The sequence below is a fragment of the Peromyscus eremicus genome, chromosome 1 (genome assembly GCF_949786415.1).
Source record: "Peromyscus eremicus chromosome 1, PerEre_H2_v1, whole genome shotgun sequence".
NCBI classification, from domain to species: Eukaryota; Metazoa; Chordata; class Mammalia; order Rodentia; family Cricetidae; genus Peromyscus; species Peromyscus eremicus.
Window position 1 is genome coordinate 162,560,793 of NC_081416.1, and position 20,824 is coordinate 162,581,616.

At 47.9% G+C, this 20,824-nt stretch overlaps 1 protein-coding gene across 1 annotated transcript; it reads left to right on the plus strand.

Moving 5' to 3' along the window:
- The first annotated feature begins 15,780 nt into the window (after positions 1–15,780).
- Positions 15,781–20,227, plus strand: LOC131902418 (kallikrein-12-like). The gene is made up of 5 exons (XM_059253413.1): positions 15,781–15,817; positions 16,211–16,370; positions 17,533–17,789; positions 18,710–18,843; positions 20,072–20,227. Exons 1-5 carry the CDS (start codon positions 15,781–15,783, stop codon positions 20,225–20,227), a joined length of 744 nt encoding a protein of 247 aa, XP_059109396.1.
- Positions 20,228–20,824: the final 597 nt, after the last annotated feature.

Sequence of the window (20,824 nt, forward strand, 5' to 3'; positions counted from 1 at the left end):
GTTCTCCTTCCTCGACCTCTGGGACTGGAGAACTCACCCAGGAGTTGCTTTGCTCAAATAAATCTGTTCTTTTACAAGTTCATTTCAGCTTGATCTGGCTTAATGTGTTGCTGGAGAAACCTATTATCATATGCAGAAAGCCTATTACCACCCACCTTGCATTTTTCAAAATTTTTCTTATTGCACTAATTTTGGGGGAGGGAGAGGTGTGCTGAGCCACTACTCAGATATGGTGTCAAATGTCAGGTCTCAAGTTGTTTTCCTCATTTGTCCACGTGAGTCCCAGGAATTAAACGTGGGTCCTCCAGCTTGTCAGCAAGCACTTTAGGTGGTCCATCTTCATTACCCCACCTTATGTTTTGTTTGGTTGTTGTTTGCTTTTGTTTTTGAGTGAGGGTCTCACTAAGTAGCACTGCCTGGTCTGGAACTCATTGTGTAGACCAGATTGAACTTGAACTCACAGAGACCTACCTGTCTCTGTCTCGCAGGTGCTGGGATTAAAGGTGTGTGTCACCACACCCAGCTCCCACCTTGTGTTTTGAGAGTTTTTTGCTAGTCTGAGACTGGACAGATAGGCTAGTCTGACTGAGCAGAGCTCCGTGGATCCTCCTGTCTTTTCCTCCCCAGCTCTGATGTTACAAGCACACACCAGATCAGCCACACAAAGGAGACTCTCTGACCTGTGGAACTGCCTGCAAGTTGTGCAGAGAGATCCCGTGTCGACTGAAGACATTGCACTTCCTCTTCTTCAAAGTAGAGAGGGGTGTCGTATTCACTGGGGAGGGTCTGAATGTGCGGCTGCCAGAAAGAGTTGGGGCTTGCTCGCTCACACAGCAGATGAAAGGCCAGTGCAGTGTTTCCTATGGCTCGGAGAATTCCATCTGGAGAACACAGGGGCCCCAATACTAAGTCCTTAGCAGATCCAACAGTCATTAGTAACTTTGGTGGAACTCATAAGAGCAATTTTTTTGCCTTGATGTCTCTTGTTGCTCTCAAACCAAAGCCCTCTTCTTTGAAGTTAACCATTTCAAAACCCTCGACAGAAGTTCCCTTTTCAGAGGCCCATTTCATTAGATCAGGGAAGTAATCTTTTCTTTTCCCATCAAAAGTAACAGACAGACCTTTTCTGGGTTCAATTCAGGGCTCCAGCAGACCTGTAACCCACGCTAGGTGGGCTTTTTGGCGATGCAGCTGTCTTTAGGTCGTCCCTGCTCCTTCCTGTAAGTGACCCAGTATTCATTCACCAAGTTGGACTTTGGTGAAATCTTACTTTTGTCTGTTGTGGGTTTCCTATCTGGGCCAGGCAGATGTGTGTGTGTGTGTGTGTGTGTGTGTGTGTGTGTGTGTGTGCTCGCAGGCGCGCAAGCGCGGTGTCTCCCTAGGAAAAACCACTTAGCATGGCCCTGTTGAAGGGCAGTTACTGTGTCACAGACAGAGGTCAAACTCCTCAGAGGGTGGATGGTTTACTGAGACCCTACAAAATGTTTCTGCTGCCTCATCCCACTGTATTCCCCCTACATCACACAGCATTTGGCCAGGAAATTTAAACCTAACTGAACCCTGGCATCCACAAATTCAATACATCCTCCACAGCTGTGAGAGGTGACAATCGTGACAATAACTGACTTTGGGTTAACTAGAGGAAAATAAGGAAACATCAGTATGAGCACGTCAGAGGGGAGCCACCACACCCCAATACGTATCCAGTCACCAAACACTTTAAAAATAAATTACAATACCTTTAAATGAATTTTTAAATGTTAGAGGGAGGAAGAAACCCAAGAAATCCATTGTGCAACATGCTGACTTTAGCTACTACCCAGGTGATGTGTTCTGAGGAAAGCTAGAAGGAGATTTTAAGTGCTCTCATCATCAAACTATGGTAACTATGTATAGCAGTGTGTGTGTGTGTGTGTGTGTGTGTGTGTGTGTGTGTGTGTGTGTGTACCAGCTGAAGTCATCCACCCTACAGTGCATACAGATTTCTTTGTGTTATGTTTGTTTTGTTTTGTTTTGTTTGTTTTTACCTGGGTACTGGGTATGGAACTCAGAGCTTCATGAAAGCTAAGTAAATACTCTATCACTGAGCCACACCCAACCCCTCACTGGGAGATTCTAGGCAGGTGCTCTATCACTGAGCCACACCCAACCCCTCACTGGGGGATTCCAGGCAGGAGCTCTACCACTGAGTCACACCCCCAGTCCCTCACTGGGGGATTCTAGGCAGGGGCTCCACCACTGAGCCACACCCCCAGCCCCTCACTGGGGGATTCTAGGCAGGGGCTCTACCACTGAGCCACACCCCCAGCCCCTCACTGGGGGATTCCAGGCAGGGGCTCTACCACTGAGCCACACCCCAGCCCCTCACTGGGGGATTCTAAGCAGGGGCTCTACCACGGAGCCACATCCTGGCCCCTCACTGGGGGATTCTAGGCAGGGGCTCTACCACGGAGCCACACCCCCAGCTTCCAGTCTCAGTTGTCCAACATTTACTTCATCTCTTTTTCTATCAAAGACCATGGCACATGGTTAACCTAGACCATGGCTTGTGAAAGTGTGTTTGAGACAAGTAGAGACTGTGCAAAGGGGGATCAAACAATCCAGTTTTGGAAAAGCTTCCCATGGGAATCCTCCCTCTGTCTATACAAAGACATCTATGGGAGCCCAGGGCTCACACACAGCTCTAGAGTTAAAAACACAAATAGTCCTGTTCACCCTGATGTGGAGCAGGGCAACCCTAGGTCCTGGTGGGCAAAGTTGATCAATATGCTGCCTGCAGCTGAACTCAGATGTTCAGCAGTCAGGCTTGGATTCCAGTGAGATAGTCTGTCTCAAAAAGAATAAAGTGGAGAACAACTGAGGAAAATACCTAAGGCTGACCTCTGGCTTCCACATATATGTGCATATATGTGTACATGCACCTGCTCACATACAAACACACATGCACTTTAGACATACCCTGTCTTAGTTAGAGTTACTATTGCTATGATGAAACACCATGACCAAAAGCCAGTTGGAGAAGAAAGGGTTTATTTTGGCTCACACTTCCACTGAAGGAAGTCAGGACAGGAACTCAAGCAGAGCAGAAACCTGGAGGTCATGGAGGAATGCTGCTTACTGGCTCACTCATCATGGCCTGGTCAGTTTGCCTTCTTATAGAACTCTAAATCCCTCACCCCAGGGATGGCACCATCCATAATTGGGCTGGACCCTCTCCCATCAATTATTAATTGAGAAAATGCACTGCAGCCTTGCCTTACAGTCAGATCTTCTGGAGGAATTTCTCAGTTGATGTTCCCTCCTCTCAGATAACTCTAGCTTGTGTCAGATTGACACAAAAATTAGCCAGTACATACCCTAATAGAGTGGGCTTTTTCATGAAAAGGGAAATAGAATATAATACCCTAAAGGGGGAAAGGGAAAAAATGATCAAGAAGGGTTAAATGCAGTAGGGGATGAGAGGTAGAGTAGAGGGGAGAATGTGGGAAGGAATAACTTGGACTAAGAACATTTGAAGAAACCATATATATATATATATATATATATATATATATATATATATATATATATATATATATATATATATATATATTTTTATGTTAAAGGAGGTTTAATGGTGTTACTCTGAAATGGGAAGATAATACCCCAACTGAACACCTCATGCCAACAAGTAAAAATGCAAGTACCAAGAATGGGTTACCTCCTTTTGAATTGTTTGCCAATAGGGTTCCATAGATGCTTCCAAACATTGTAGACTATTGCCAATGGTTATCTCTGAACTTGATTGACAGTAAGATGCTCTAGTTAAAGACACCACATGCTTGAATCATACAGCATGAAGGAATCAAGCTGGTGCTGCCCTGGAAGCTTCATCCCTACCAGCTAGCGTTCACAGTGCTGGAAGGTGCTGTGCGCACCACTGGGGAAGAAACAAATCATCAGTCTAAGCCAGGTGTGAAACCTACAAGCTAAAACAATGGCTTGTTTGCAAGATAAGCCCACTGGTGCAGATTGTAAGAGCCAGGGATGTAGATAACTTTAAGGAAATGATTTTTCCAGACCACTAGGGTAGATGCGCATATGAACTCACAGTGGTTGTGATGGCATGCTCAACACCTACTCAGATCCAAGCCAGGCACAATTCCAGCTAGGAGAGGGAAGGTGGTGTAAATCCCACTCCTAGATGAGGAGCTATTAGCATTTGATTTAATGTTTTAAATTAAATGTTTTCTTTGATGATATGACTCCTGGTATATCAATCACCTTCCAGCACAGACGTATTTAGCCAGCACAATCTGGACTTACTGGGTTTAAAAAGAGAGGGGAGAGGCATGAAGTTGGATGGGAAGGGGGGATAGACTCTCAGAGGAGTTTGAGGAGGGGTTGAATATAATATTTTATTTGATTTTTGAAATAAAATCAAAACACATTGTATGAAATTCTTAAAATATTAATCAAAGCATTATTTTTTAATTTTTAAAAAGTAACTTTCTCTTTTATTTTTAAAAATCATTTTATTTTTATGTTATTGTGTGGGTATTTGGCCTGCACATAGGTGTAGGCACCACATGTATGCTGTGCCTGGCGGGATTCCCTGGAACTAGAGCTACAGATGGTGGTGAACAGTCATTGGGGGCAGGCTGTGAGTTAAACCTAAATCCTCTGGAAAAGTAGCCAGTGCTCTTAATCCCTGAGCGGTCCCTCCAGCCCCAAACAGTCCTTTTTTTTTTTTTTTTTTTTTTTTTTAGAGAGAGAGAGAAAAAAAAAGAATTGCCTTCACAGACACACCATCAAATTGACAAAGGAGATTAGCCATCAGACGAGGCACCCTGGTGCCCCTTGGAATCAGCTGATTGATCAGCAGTGGCAGCTCCTGCCTGGGACTTGGTGAGTGGAGGTCATCATCACAGTGGAAGGACCTTTCTGTCAGCCTCCGAGGATGCCTGGTGGAGTGTGGGCCCAGCTGACTGAGCTGGCTGTAGGCAGTCGGAGTGGTCCAGCAGTCAACCAACACGTGACTGTTTTAAAGATGTTTGTGGGCTGAGGATATGACCCAGTTGGTAGAGTGTTTGCTTAGCGTTCACCAAGCCCAGGGTTCAGTCGCCGGGACTAAACCAGGCATGCGATGCACACCCCTAACTCCAGGACTTGAGAGGTGGAAGCAAGAAGATCAGGAGTTCAAAGACGTCCTCTGGTGCTAAGAAACTCCAGGTCACCATTGGCTATATGAAACCCTGTCTCAAAAAAGCAAAGAGCCGGGCGGTAGTGGCACACACCTTTAAACTCTGCACTCAGGAGGCAGAGGCAGGCAGATCTCTGTGTGTTCAAGGCCAGCCTGGTCTACAGAGTGAGTTCCAGGACAGCCAGGACTGTTTCACAGAGAAACCCTATCTTGAAAAAAAAAAAAAAAAAAGGAAAAGGAAAAACGTTCAATATCATCCTTGGCTACATAAGAAGTTCCAAGGCAAGCCTGGGCTACATGTGACTATCTCAAAACAACTTAGAACATTTTAAAGAAACCAATAAGGTCCCTGACTATGGTTCGAACCTACAGCCCAGTGCATGCCAGGCAAGTACTACCACTGAAATACATTCCCCAGCCCACTTTTTACTTTTTATTTTAGTGACAGGCTGTCACTAAATCATCCAGGCTGGCCTTAGCTCACTCTGTAGGCCAGGTTAGCCTTGAATTTGCAATCATCCTGCCTCAGTTTCCCTAGTAGCTATGACGATGGGCCTACAAGCACCATGTCATCCCATCTGACTTCAGCTCTCTTGTTTCCTGTGTTCTTGAGAGGATGCGGGGCACTCACATACAAGCAAGCTGAGCTTAGGGGTTGGGGGAGTTGGGGAGATAGAGACCCTGTGGATTCTGGTGAGTGATGAGCCTGACTGAAGGTTTTAGGTAGGTCTGTGTGATTCTAGAAGTCTGATAAACCCCTGCACTGACTCATTGATCTAATCCTTTCTTTACTCAGCTATTTGGATAGGGATTGGGAAGGCTCTGGTTCAGCCTCCTGTCGGGTCAATTATTCGCTGAATGACCTTGGACAAGTGACGTTATCAAGCCAAAGCTGGGTTTCTTTATCTATAAGGGTCTCTGGGTGCTTACTGGAATGTGTCCATGTTCCCTCTAGGGAGTGAGGATATTTTTGCTGTTGTTTTTAATCTTTTAAGGATTTGTTCTATGTTCAGTCATATGTGTGTACCTTTGTATGAGTTTGTGCACATGAGTGCATTGCCTATGGAAGTCAGAAGATCCCCTGGAGGTAGAGTTACACTCAGCTGTGAGCCACCTGACATGGGTGCTGGGAACTGAACTCTGGTCCTCCGGAAGAGCATCAAGTACTCTTAACTACCGAGCCATATCTCCAGCCCCAACAGTGGGTTTTAGGTGATGCACAAGATGTGGGAGCAAGGGGTCCTTCGGAGTGTCTCCAAGAGTGAGGTGTTGGCTGTCCGTCAGTCCTGACCCTCCAGCTGAAAACGGAAGGGGTTAGCTTTATCCAGAACCCACACTTGCAGCATGGGGCTCAAAAGGAAGAGAGCCATTACTCCCTCCTCCCTGAAGTCCCGGCATCCATGTACTGCCTCTCCACGGATTTGTCTGTTCTGTATTGGGTGTTCATGGAGTCACCTCATCTGTGGTCCTTTGTCCAGCCATGTGGCATTTCCGAGGTTTATTTAGGGTATTGCATATATCACGATGTCATTCCTTTTTGTGTCTGTCTAATGAACTAGTGAACAATGTTCCACATTTATCACCAGGTGATGGGCCATGGAGTTTCTTTGGGGAGTGATGGAATGTTCTGTAATTAATAGTAGTGATGGTTTTAGGATACTTTGAAATTGTGACCATGATAGGCGTCTCCCCCTGGGCTTTAGATTGGCTAAAATACTAACTTTTATGATATGTAAATTTTACCATCTCCACCTTCAAGAAAGGTGGAGGCAGAAGGAGAGAGAAATGAGACTCTGCTGTGCTCACAGTGCTAACCGACACACATATTTCACACACACACACACACACACACACACACACACACACACACACACACATACATGCTTATTTTGGTTTTTATGGCAGGTTTTCATATATCTCAGGTGAGTTCATACTCTCTGTGTAGCTGAGGCTGGACTTGAACCCCTGATCCTCTCATCTCAGCCATTTGAGTGCTGGGATGACAAGTGTGCATTCCCATGTCTGACTTATCCACTCTTCTTTTATTTTTTAATTACATTTATTCATTTTTTATTTATTTAGTGGATGGGGACACAGCACACACATAGAGGTCAGAGGACATCTTTCGGGAGAGGGGTTCTAGCCTTTCACCGTGTTGGGCCTAGGAATTGAACTTAGATCCTCAGGCTGGGCGGCAAGTGCCTTTCACCCAGTGAGCCACCTTGCTGCTCATTATCCATGATCTTAAGGTCAGCAAATGTACATTCCAGCTCACCATCTGTACATTCCAGCTGGTCTTGGGAAGTTAGAGGTCTTGGCAGGAGCATGCACACCATCTGTCATCAGCTCCCACCTGAAGTCAAGAGTGAATTTTGTTGAATCAGTAAACCCAACTCCTCAAAAACCCACAGGAGATGAGGGACTGAGCTAGTGCTTGGTTTCTTAGAACTGATCAAACCAGGAACTTTTATTGTTCTGAAGACAGACAAAGGTCCCATACCCGAGGAAAAAGGCAAAGAGAAAAATATGAAGCATGGGGGGCACTCTTTCCAGGTTATATTATTTTGCCACTATTTTTGTGGGGGTGGGCGGAGAGGGAGGAGACAGGGCCTCTCTGTGTAGTCCTGGCTGCCCTGGAACTTGCTCTATAGACTAGGCTGGCCTCGAATTCAGAGATCCTCCTACCTCTGACTCCAGAGTGCTGAGATTAAAGGTGTGTGTTCCACAATGCCTGGCTATTTGCCCTTATTCTTTAAAAACATTATTTTATTTCATTATTTTGTGTATATGTTTACCTGTCTGTGTGTCTGTCTACCGTGTTTATGCAATGCCCACAGGTGCCAGAAAAGGGTGTTGTATCTCCTTGAACTGGAGTTACAGACCACTGTGAGCTACCATGTGGATGCTGGGACCTGACGCCAGGTCCTCTGGAAGAGCAGCCATCGCTCTTATCCACTGAGCCATTGCAGGCCTCGAACTCAAGATCCTCCTGCCTCCACCTCTTCAACATACCCTACCTTCAGGGACAGCCAGAACCAGCTTTTGCCTCCATAAACACATTTATCTATGAAAAACATTGGCTGAACATGTCCAGAACCCAGACAAAAGATTTTCAGACTTCCAGAACACTCTGCATACAGAGGCATTATCCTGTAATAGGATCCCAGACCTCAGTAGGCCCTGAGACCTACAGACACACACACAGGTAAACATATACACAAAATAATGAAATAAAATAATGTTTTTAAAGAATAAGGGCAAATAGCCAGGCATTGTGGAACACACACCTTTAATCTCAGCACTCTGGAGTCAGAGGTAGGAGGATCTCTGAATTCGAGGCCAGCCTAGTCTATAGAGCACAACTGACTCCATAATGGAAGTACCGTTCAGGCTATAAAACTCAGCATGTAGACAGCATCACCTGCAAAAACTAAACCAAATGCCTAATCCTTCCAAGTTCATAGTTATGGAAAATGTACTAACCTTGCTTTTTGGCTTCTGTAGTTCTACTTCTGTCTAACTGTTCTTGTTAACTGAAGTATGCTAATCCAGAATATGGTTTTTGTGCTTAAAAGCTCACCTTGAGAAGGGCTTAGGACTACACTGGAATCCTGAACACCCAATGTAGTTGGGTGACTAATAAAGACTTTCTATTGGTTTAAACTCATGTCCGAGCAGTCTTCTCTGGTGAATACCCACAACATTTTTGGAGGCCCTGCTAGGATCCCAGAGACCAGACCTCAAGACACTGGGGATCTCAGGGCTCCTTGGAATGAAAAAGAATATGGTGGTCAGGGGACTCCTAGGAGGTACACCACCTGAGATGCTACAGACTCCCTTTGATCAATTGCTGCCTAATGCTTCAAAGTGGTCCTGATGCCTCTACCCCAAAAGGAAACAAGTGGGAAAGTCACCCGGCCTGTCAGCTGTGGAGGTAAGTCTGGTTAAAGCACCGTCTGTTTGGGCATGTAGGAGAAGTGGGACTCGACTGCTGACCCAGTGTCCGGGATCCATCTGAGATGTCACTGGACCCCGCTGTCTGTTCAGGTGTATGAATGTGTGGTGACCACCCACAACACCCCGGTTGTCTTTACGGTGTGTCTGTCTTTCTATGTGTTTCTATCAGTTTTGTTTCCCTGTCTTGTTGGGGTTTCCATTGCTGTGAAGAGACACCATGACCATACCAATGCTATAAAACAAGTATTTAATTGAGGTGGCGGTTTACAGTTCAGAGATTTAGTCCATTATCATCATGGCGGGAAGCATGGCGGCATGCAGGCAGACATGCCTGGCTACATCTTGATCAGAAGGCAACAGGAAGTGGACTGAGGCACTGGGCTGTTGTGGAATATTCCTTACACTATGTGAAGATATGTCATTGTGATTGGTTTAATAAAAAGGTAAACAGTCAATAACTAGGCAGGATTTGGGGGGCAGAGAGAATGCTGGGAGGAAGAAGGGGTCACCAGCCAGAGAGAGAAGAAGTAAGACATGCAGGAGGATGTCTGGGTTTAATTCCCAGCACCCACATGACAGCTCAAAAACTGTCTGTAACTCTAGTTCCACGGGTAAAGCCATGAGTCATGTGGCAACACATAGATGAATAGAAATGGGTTAAGTTGTAAGAGTTAGTGGGACAAGCCTAAGCTATTAGCCGAGCTTTCATAATTAATAATAAGTCTTTGTGTTATGATTTGGGAGCTGGCAGGCGGGACAGAGAAAGACTCGCCACACTGGACACGGCTTGGGCAGATATGAAACCTCAAAGCCCACCCCACAGTGACATATTTCCTCCGAGGCCACACCTACTCCCAAAAAGCCACACCTCCTAATAGTGCCACTCCCTGTGAGTTTATGGGGGCCAATTACATTCAAAATGCCCTGTATTGACTAGTGGCTTTCTGTGATGTGAGACCCTCCTCACACCTGGCTTACGACTGTTGGAGACCTGAATCTTTTTGGCTCTGCCAGGTCACTCAGAGAAACTCGAAAACCCTCCACCTGTCGCACTCCAGAAGCAGCTGCTTGTTTTGTTGCTTGACTCCTGCTCAGTCAGGGTTGGTCCCTGTGGGGAGGGGCCAGGCCTCTCATCCAGGGCCCTGGCCATCTAAACAGAATGCAGACCGGGACAGGGAAATCATTCTCCCAGGTGAGCATTCCGCTCTGCTTCACTCCATGCCTGCTTTAAGCAGCCCCAGGGAAGGGGAAAAGTTCCCCTGGGCTGAGCCCGAAGGGAAAGAGAAAGTTCCATTCCTTTCTCTTTCATGATTGATCTATGTAATTAAAAACTCAAAATGCATCATTCTCTGAAAAAAGTAGAAACAATAACAACAAAACAAAAAACGCCCTTAGGCAAGGAAGGAAAATCGGTGCCAGACAGTGCAGCCTGGACGGAACAGATTCTCTATTCTGTCCAAGATTGACCAAGGAGACTTTAAACAGTTTTTGCTCGATTTCCTTTGTCACCCAGTCAGCCCAGATATTAGAAAAAAGTTAGAAAAGTTAGAAAATTTTAAAGGTATAAGTAGGTCCAGTTGCTGGAAGTAGCTCAGCGGGTGTTTAACCACAGAGAACTAATTGGGACAAGACGTTTTCATAAACTGAAAGCCACCATCACCTTCTCTGATGGTGAGATGCAATTGGACTTAGAAATACCCAGCACAACTTTGGTGTCTTACCCTTTGTCAGAAGAAACCCTCTGCCCCCAGGACTGACCCAGCACCGAGTTCCTATAATTGTTCAACTAGCCAGTTCAGCTACCTCCATCCAGATTAAACAATACCCAATGACCTTGGAAACAAAAAGGGAAATTGCAGCCCATATTGCCTGGCTTGGAGAGACAAGCATCCTGGTGCCCTGCCTATCACCCTGGAATATGCCTCTCCTGCCTGTGAAGAAACATGGGACCTGATTCTCATGAGTCTGATTCTTCCAGAAAAACGAAGGTACACCTCCTTGGACCTGAAAGATGCATTTTTCAGCCTCCCATTGGCAGAGGTGAGTCAACCCATCTTTGCTTTTAAATAGGCAGACCCAGTGAGGGTACAGTGGGCAACGTACCTGGACCAGGTTGCCCCATGATTTAAAGATAATGTCTTTAAACCTAGTAATGCAGATTTCCTGTCCTTCCATCAGAGGTTTCTTGGGAAAAATAGATCATAAAAGGGCCACTGAGGGATTGCTGCAGGAGTTCCGGATCCTGGGCTACAGAACGTCAGCTAAGAAAGCCCAGCTTTGCAGAAAGCCACCTATCTTGGCTATCAGCTGAGGGGAGGCAGAAGGAGCCTGTCTCAGACAGGACTGCTGCCATCCTTCAGATCCCAACTCCAAAGCCTGAGAGACAGGTTCAAGAGTTCCCAGGTGCGGCTGAGTATTGCTGCCTCCGGATTCCAGAATCTGTAGAAATAACAAGGACTCTATACACCAGCACAGAGCTGGGAGGGGCCCCCAATTAGGAGACCCTAATCTGGACTGAGATTAAACTAAAGGCATTTGAGGCTTTAAACACCTCTGACTTTGGGATTAGCCCTAAAACTTCCAGATGTCTCAAATTTGTTTCATCTGTTTGTCCATGAAACATAAAACAAAAGGGGTCATATAAATGCCCCCATAGAGACATTTCTTGTCCAAACAATAGGACCCTGTGGCTACAGGATGACCCACTTTTCTAAGAGCTATGGTGGCTACTGCTAATTTAACAGGAAGAAAAAGCAAACATGTTAACTCTGGGTCAAGATCTTACATTCACAGCATCCCACGATGTGGTTGAGGCCCTTCTTCAAGGAACATTGGCTGTCTAATGTCTGTGTGACCCAGTTCCAGGCCCTGTTCTTGGAGTGCCCTCAAGTCCAGTTTGAGAAACCCATTGTCATCAATTCTGCCACCCTCTTGCCTGGTGACAACCTGAAGATGCTCACCTATGCCTGTCATGAGATGAAAGATGAAACCATGTCCAGGTACGAGGGAGCTGCAGCAGTTACTTTATCCAAAATGATTTGGGTCCAAGCCAGGTACCTCAGCCCAGGGAGCACAACTGACTGATCCAACCCAGGCTCTCAGATGGAGGAAAATAAAGTCCACCACCATATATACAGGCAGTTGCTGTGCTTTTACTACTGGGCATGATCACAGTACGATCTAAACATAAAGAGGGCTTCCTGCTGGGAAAAGGGACATTAAAAAAATCTTGGCCCTCATCCAAGCTATTTGGCTTCTACAAATATTCTACAAATAGAGTAGTGGAACTGTCCTCCGCTGCCAGGTTGATGACCTGACTGCCTAACAAAGGGCCCTAAGACCCATGGGGCCTATTGATGTTCTGATGACATACCATGACCCACTGCTGCCTGAGACTCCATGGTAAAGAAGAAATGGACAGCTCAACCCCACAGGTTGATGGAGGACACCAGAGGGAAAGATCACTGTCCCAGAAACAACTGGTAAGACTCGGGTAACTGACCTTCACCAGGCTACTCATCTGGGGTCCACAAAACTTTCTGAATTGCTCAGACCAAGGTATGTTGTACCTAGGTTGGAGAGCCTAATGCAAGTTTCTCAGCCAGATGCCATGTTTGTGCTCAAGTAAGTTCGAAACAGAGTCCTTACCCAGGAAGGGGTCCAAATGAGAGACCAAGACCCTGGCAAACTCTAGGAAAACTGACTTCACCAAGATCTAACCTGCTGAGAGAGGATGAAAGTTGTTGGTTTTTATAGATAGCTTTTATGGTTGGGTAGAAGCATTCCCCACCCAGACTGAACTGCTCAAATAGTAGCTAAAAAGCTTCTTCAGGAACTGGTTCCCTGATTTGGTTTCCTCTTAGCAATGGGGTACAACAATGGCCTGGCTTTCACAACCAAAACCTCTCAATTAATAACTAAAGCTTTAGACATAGATTGAAAACTTCATTGTGCATATAGTCCTCGGAATTCTAGCTGGGTAAAAAGTATAAACAGAACATTAAAAACTCTAATAAAACTCTCATTAGAGTCCAGCAAAGGATGGATAGACCTTCTTCTTTTGCTTTGCTTTGGGCCTGCTGCCTCCCATATAGGGAGGGATTTACCCCACTGTGAGATTATGTCATGCTTCCCAGGCTCAGAGACCAGCAGTTGGCAGAACTCTCTAAGCTTTCCTTTCTTGTCATCATAGGCCCTCCAGTTCTCCATACAGACTATTCATTGGACTCTCCAAGCGACCCACTGACCTCTGAGTCCACCACCAGTTTCCCCTTGTTTGAGTTCAGTGATACTGTCTGGGTCAAGCAAGTAGCCAAAGGGGCACTGGAACTAATCTGCAAAGGACTCTACAAGGTGACTCTCTCCACTCCTGTGGCTGTGAAGGTAGCTGGCATTGCGCTATGGATCCACCACACCTAGGTCAAGAAAATGGAAGCCACAGATGCTGATACCAAATGGATTATCTCTGAATTGTGGACCCAGTGAAATTAAGGTTTCACTGGGCCATGGGCACTTCTACTCCCTGCCCCTCTGCCTCCCCTGAGTTTTGTGTTTTGCACTATGGGTATGAATACAGGGTCATGATCCAACCCCCAGCACCCTCAGGCCTAGACTGGAAGTGGAGGAAGACAGATACAGAGAAGGTATGTGCTCAGTTCTAAATGGAATGTCTATATCACCCCTTCAAGGCTCAGGAAACATTGCAAAAGAGGAGACAAAAAAAGTGTAAGAGCCAGCCCGGTGGTGGCGGCACATGCTTTTAATCCCAGCTCTTGGAAGAATGAGGCAGGTAGCCTCAAGGCCAGCCTGGTTCCAGAGCTAGCTCCAGGACAGCTAGGGCTGTTACGCAGAGAAACCTGTCTCAGCAAACAAAAACAAACAAACAAACAGTGTAAGAGCCAGAGAGAAGCTAGTGTGACTGCTGCTGAACAGTGTCTTCTGGATATGACAAGGCCATTGTACTCATGACCTCCCTGCTTTGAACTGCCACTGTGCTTACCTGCATAAGACCAGCCAGACCTGATTGAGATTAGGCCTGCCAGTAGGTATCACAGATGGGGACAGACTTGCCCCCAGCCCTCGTGGGAACTGTGGGCAGTTAAGGGTTACTGGGGAGGGGGGACCACTGGTAAGTGCTCCAATAAATCACCCCCACCCATGCTTAAAAGATTCCCAAATGAGAGGGATGGGCTGTTTTAGTAGGAGTGGGCAATACAAGAGGTGTGTGTCAAATGTCCAAGGTTTAGTATGAAATTGTCAAAGAAATAAAGTCAATTAGAATAATAAAGAGTATTGGGAAGACAGAAATAAAGTCCATTGTGTAGATTTGTGTAGATACTCCTTCTCCATCCATCTATGGGTGGACACCCAGGCTAATTCAATGACATAGTTCTGAAACAAATGGGAATTCATAGATTGAAAAAATAACAAGCCAGACAGAGACAGAGGAAGACACCTGATACCACCGGACCTCTGGCCTCTGCCTCTGCCAAGGTACACACACAAATGAATTTAATTAGAAGGTAAGTGTGATGGCCCATGTGTGCGACCCCAGCACTCAGGAGGCTGAGGCAGAAGGGTTGTCTGAACTGGAGGCCAGTCCGTACTACACAGCAACTCCCAGAGGTAGCTAGGGTAAGCAAGACCCTGTCTCAGAACCAAAACAAATACAACAAACAACAATCAAAAAGAAATTCAGGGGTCTGGAGAGATGACTCAGGAGTTAAGAGCCTTGGCTGTTACCAGAGGGACCCGCGTTCAACTTCCAGCCCACATATGACACCTCACAGTCATTTCCGGGAGATTCAACATCCTCTTCTGGCCTCCACTGGCACCAGGCACACAGGAGGCAAAATACCCATACACATTAAATAATTTAAAGGAGAAGAACAGCAACTTCAAAGGGGAATTCAGTTAGAATTCAATTCACGAAAAGCCCAGGTGTGGAGCCCACATTATATGTCCCTGACCACCAGGCTGGCCGGTCTCTCCTGGCCTCTGCTCTTTCATCCCGGGCCCTCTGCTCTCAGTACCATCCCCCCCCCCCCCCCCGTGAGCCCCCAGGCCACTCCCCTGTGCCCAGCCTCTTTCTTCTGCCCTTCCCTGCTCCAGGTGTTCAAGGGCCCCGCCCTCCTGGCTCACTCCTCCCTGGAGTAGGGATTAGAATCCAGCTCCACAGATACCTTGAGTCACTGTCCCCTCAGCCCATCCCCTGGGCCGGTTGAAGTGGGGGGAAGTGGGGCTGGGTCTTCAGGGAGCTGTGAAGCTCAATTAAGTGTCATTAGCTGAAGAGAGTTTCTGCAGGATTAGAACCATGCCCCGCCCTGGCTTCCTCATCCTCTGCCACCCCACCACCACACGGAAATTGGATGAGCCGAGACAGAGATCAGGTGGAGCATCATGTGTGACATGTGGACAGTAGGAGAGTGGCCGGCAGATGAAAGGGCAGGCGGGCAGGTGGACAGGGAGACAATAGAGAGACAGACAGACAGACAGGCAAACAGGTGAGAAGGGATCAGATGGAGGCTGTGAGGGAGTGGCCTGGGGTAGGGGGACAGAGAGGAGAGGGCAGAGGTGGAGGCACGCAGAAGGGTGAGCTCAGATCCCCCACCTTCCCTGGCAGACCCTGGAGGCAGCCTACCATGAGGCCAAGCATCCTCTTGCTCCTGTGTGTTGTGGGTGAGTTTTCTGAGCCAGGGCGGGCTGGGGAGGGGTGGGGGAGGGGTGGTGGCAGCCCTAACTGTGTCCTTCCCTTCCCCATGGTCAGGGCCTATGCACCCCCCCACCCCAAACCTGGTGCTGAGGATAGGGCAAGAGGTCAACCCTGCTTAGCTGTCTCCCTGCATGGTGCGTCTCTGGCACCATCCAGCTCTCTCTTCTTCATCTCCATCTTCTTGTTTGTTTTGTTTTGTTTTGTTTTGTTTTTCTGCAACTTGTGGCAGACCCCCTGCCTCAGCCTCCAGAGTACTGGTATGACAAGCAGGCACCATCACACACATTCCCGCACCTCACCTCCTCCCACCCACAATCTTCATGTCTAACCCCATTTCTCTGTCCTGCACCCGACCTCAGGTCTCAGTCAGGCCGACAGGGAGAAGATCTTTAATGGTGCTGAGTGTGTGAAGAACTCACAGCCTTGGCAGGTGGGGCTGTTCCGTGGCAAATATCTGCGCTGTGGCGGTGTCCTCGTGGACCGCAAGTGGGTCCTTACAGCTGCTCACTGCAGTGGCAAGTAAGCCCGTGGGTGGGCCCTCCTGGGGCGAGCAAAGGAGGGTGCCAGGGGAGGGGGAGGTCTCCCCTGATGATGTCTGGTGTCAAGGGGTAGGAGTCAGCCAACTGCAGGTTAGAGGTGCAGAAGAACTTCCTGAGGTGGGGCTGGGTGCTGCCAGGTGGGATGAGGTATGCAGTGGGTGGAGGAACTGGGATGGTACCTCTGTTCCTCTCGCATTTCCTTCTGTGCCATTTCCTTTCCTATAGAGCATTTCTCACCAGCCCCAGGCATTCCCTGACCCCAGCTAGACTCAGGGTGTCACTGAACTTGAGTCACAACCTGTACCCCAAGAAGCCAAGTTCAACCACCCTTCCTTGAGAAGCCAATTAAAACAGACAAATTGATAATAGAAAGGAGGTTTATTCACTGTGGCCCCTTTGGGAACTGGACAAATAGATCCAGTGACCCCCTCTAATCCATCTTCCGGATCCTGAAGTGAGGTTGCTGTGTAAATAGAGGGCTAACAATATGCATTTCTAAGCAGTCCAAGACCCATCACTGTCTGGGCTTCAGTCTCAACTCTAAGGTGGTCTGACCAGCTCTTAGAACTGCCGGAAATCTCTTTCCGGAGACAAGTTACCCCTCTAGTCGGCACCTTTTCCTTCTCCCAGCATGAGGTTCCTGGGGTGGGGGATTCCCATTTCCTTGGGGTCTATTGTTCCAATAATCTGACAGATTATTGTCACATTAGTGTCTCTTTAGCATATCTTCCTTTTGCCTGTTGGTGGTGCATACCTTAAGTAGACAAAAACACTAACCAGGACATCCACTGAACCATCCCCCAGACCCCAGATGGTCCACTTTCTAGGTCTGGACTAGCTGTAAAAGGGGAGCCAGGTGTCAAGGGACCAAGAAGCTCCATGTAGGACTGAGGTGTCTTCCTTATCCATTGCTCAGTCACAGCCCTGGTAACATTGCTGGTGCTGGCTGTGGGAATAATTATGGCAGCTGGTATAGCAGAAGACATCCCTGCCCCATGACATCTGCTGTCAAAGAGGCCATGGGAGTAGAAGACTAGCCCAACATGCATAGTTGATGGGGAGCAGAGACCCAGAGGCTGAGAAAGAGAAACAGAGAGAGGTAAACGGCCCATCTGCCACCCACTGACCAACTGCACCCTCAGGTACGTGGTGCGCCTTGGGGAGCACAGCCTCACCAAGCTGGACTGGACAGAGCAACTGAGGCTCACTACCTTCTCCATGACACACCCCAGCTATCAGGGTGCCCATCGGAACCATGAGCATGATCTTCGACTCCTGCGGCTGGGCATACCGGTCCGCCTGACCCATGCTGTCCGGCCCCTGGCCCTGCCCACTTCCTGTGCACCTATGGGGACCAGGTGTCATATTTCAGGATGGGGTACCACAAACAAGCCATGGGGTAAGAGGGTCCTGAGGTTGGGGGTGAGGGATGTAGGGTAAGAGATCAAGCTGTTCACTTTAGAGAAAGCATGGGTATGGGGTTAAACATCAGGGTCAAGGGTCATGGTAAGGTGGGTCTTTAGAGTCACAGAGGTTAAGGGATTGAGTATGGAGTCAGAAGCCAGGGGTCAGAGTTGTGATCAGAGGTCAGAGTAATGCCAGGGGTCATCAGGGCATCTGATTCATGGGCTCAGGTGTTAGAGGTCATTACAGAGCTGGTATTGCTGGGCCTCTAATCCTAGGTACTGGAAGCTGAGCGAAGAGGGCAGAAAGTTCAAGGTCAGCCTCTGTTACAGAATAAGAGCCTGTGTCAAAATAAAAAGTAAAAATGTCTGTAGATGTGGCTCAGTGGTAGAGTCCTTAGGTCCTAAATTCCATCCCTACTAGGGTGGGAAGCTGAGGTCACTGGATCACAATCTAGTCAGAATCTTTCTCATGTCATATTTGGAAGTCATAGGGTTTGGGCCAGGGTTTCTGTGGCATGGAATTTGGGGTCAAATGACCTGAAATCAGAAGACTTTTTTTTTTTTTTTTCAGTTAAGATGAAGTTAGTGAACATTTGAATGATGTGGAACTGAGATCTGAGGTTAAAGTGAAACCAAGGACATGGCTTCAGGAGATGGAAGATGTGAAGTGAGGCTGGGATCAAGAGCTAATGAGGTCAAAGGTCAAAGGACCAGGCCTATGGCCTGGGGACAAGGGTGACCATGGGACTGAGTCACGAAACTGAGAATATTTAGGACTGCAGTGAAGTTGAGTGGAGGAGTATAAATTTGGATCAAATGTCCTTGGGAAGAATGTAGCCCCAAAGCAGGGATCTCAGAGGGTCTACATTACCCATCGTCTACATCACCGATATCACCCATCTTCCATGCCCAGAACCATTCCCAGACAGGCTCCAATGCCTCAACCTCTCCATCGTCTCCAATGGCACGTGCCAAGCCGTGTTCCCTGGAAGAGTGACGGAGAATATGGTGTGTGCAGGTGGTGAAGCCGGGAAGGATGCCTGCCAGGTGAATCAACTCCGGGTGGTGAGGACCTCAGGGGACAGAAAGCAGGCCCTGGAGAAAAGAAAGGAAGAAAGCTTTGGGGGTGGGGGTGGGGGTGGGGAGGGCTCAACAGGGACGCTAAGGTAGACTGGGGGTGGAGTAAGGAGGTTATTAGTAGAGTTCTTAATGCTGTGAACAGACAGACAGACAGGCAACAACATGGCTGCGGCTCTCGGGAGTGTTCAGGCCAGAGACAGAGAGCATGATGGGACCTGAAGAGGAATCAGAATCCACATGGAAAAGAAGAGGGTGTTTCTTTGTATACTTTTCTGAGAGTGGGGAAGGTTTCACAGCAAGCTCCTGCAGGCAGGCTCTCTGGTTCCCAGGAGGCAGGGGAAGGGAGGGGAGGGGAGGACAGCAGCATGTATGGCCACCCATACTCACGTGGACATAAACTCACTGCCCAGGTGAGAGCTCCTGGTACTTGGAACTCTGCTAGCTAGGGACTGGAAGGCAGGATCTTCGTAGAATGCCTGTTGGTGTCTGTGAGAGGGGCAAGAGGAGGCTTGCTGCCTGGAGCTGCAGCTAGATTCTGACCTCACACTCTCCAGAAGTGAGGAAAAGTAGGAAAAGCCCCAGACCTGGGAGGTGGGAAGTGAAGGAATTAGGTGGAGAGGTGGGACTAGAAAGGAGGGGAGACTTGGCCAAAGGGAGGAAGAGACAGGGGATGGGGGAGGAGCCCAGAATGGAGGAGCAGGGGAAGGAGGAAAGGAAGAACAGGAGGCTGAAAAGAGGGAGGGGGAAACAGGCAAGCAGTGGAGGACAGAGAACCAGCCAGGATGGCCTATTTCAGGGCGCCCTTCCTGGAACTCCAAGGCTTCCTCACATCATCAATCAGCTGGAGCTACCCCATGTTAAGAGAAAGAGGGATCGGGTAAAGAAGGTCACAAAACCAGCTGTGCCAACATGTGGTATGATGCTCTTGGGCACCTTAGAGCCTCGAGGGATCATAGCGCCCAGACCCAACAAAACCCCTCAGAGTACTCTCTACTCATAGCCCAGCCCTCCTCTCCTGGGGTTGGGCATAGAAGATAGCATTCTCTTCACTCATTGGCCAAAACCAGTCAGGGCGGCATCTTCTTTCCTATTGGCTAGCTGTTACAATGTTCTTCCTGTGAGTTGGCTGTGCTCCCGTCTCCCGGGACCTGGCTTGGAGCCACTCTCTTTAAGAACTGTCTCTTCTGTCTCCTAGGGTGACTCAGGAGGCCCCCTGGTGTGTGGAGGAGTTCTTCAAGGTCTAGTTTCCTGGGGATCTGTTGGGCCTTGTGGACAAAAGGGCATTCCAGGGGTCTATACCAAGATCTGCAAATATGTGGGCTGGATCAGAACAGTCATCAAGAACAACTAATGGGCTTCCCTGTCTCCATGTGGTTCTGCTTAGGGGCCTCTCTGACCCTCGAAGCACCAATGTCTCCTCCCTCACCACTCCAAGCTCCCACCCTTGCTGGTGCAGGGAACCTCTTGAAACCTCAGGGGTGTAGAGGGGACTGTGAAACTCTGGAATAAACGTTATACAACCAAGGGAAGGGCTGCACCTGTCTGTTTAATGTGCAGTTTAAGCCTGGAGGGAACCGGAAAGGGTGGGCGTTTTTGCTGGACTTGGTTGCATAGGTCTGTGATCTTGGTACTCAGGAGAAAGAGGTAAAGAGGATCAGGAGCTCAAGATCATCCTGGAATACACAGTGAGTTCGAGGCAATTCTGGGCTTCATGAGACCCTGTCTCAAAAACAAAGAGGCCTGCTGGAGAGATGGCTCAGCGGTTAAGAGCACTGGCTGTTCTTCCAAAGATCTTGAGTTCAATTCCCAGCACCCACATGGTGGCTCACAACCATCTATAATGAGATCTGATGCCCTCTTCTAGCCTGCAGGCAAAACATGCAGACAGAACACTGTGTACATAATAAATAAATAAATCTTTAAAAAAAAAAAAAAAAAAAAACAAATT

What these genes read in the sequence shown, in the direction of transcription:
- LOC131902418 (XM_059253413.1), top strand. Translation starts at nt 15,781, where the DNA reads ATGAGGCCAAGCATCCTCTTGCTCCTGTGTGTTGTGG. An exon ending in CTTGCTCCTGTGTGTTGTGG is followed by an intron (nt 15,818 to 16,210) that starts GTGAGTTTTCTG and finishes ACCCGACCTCAG; the next exon opens with GTCTCAGTCAGGCCGACAGG. An exon ending in TACCACAAACAAGCCATGGG is followed by an intron (nt 17,790 to 18,709) that starts GTAAGAGGGTCC and finishes TTCCATGCCCAG; the next exon opens with AACCATTCCCAGACAGGCTC.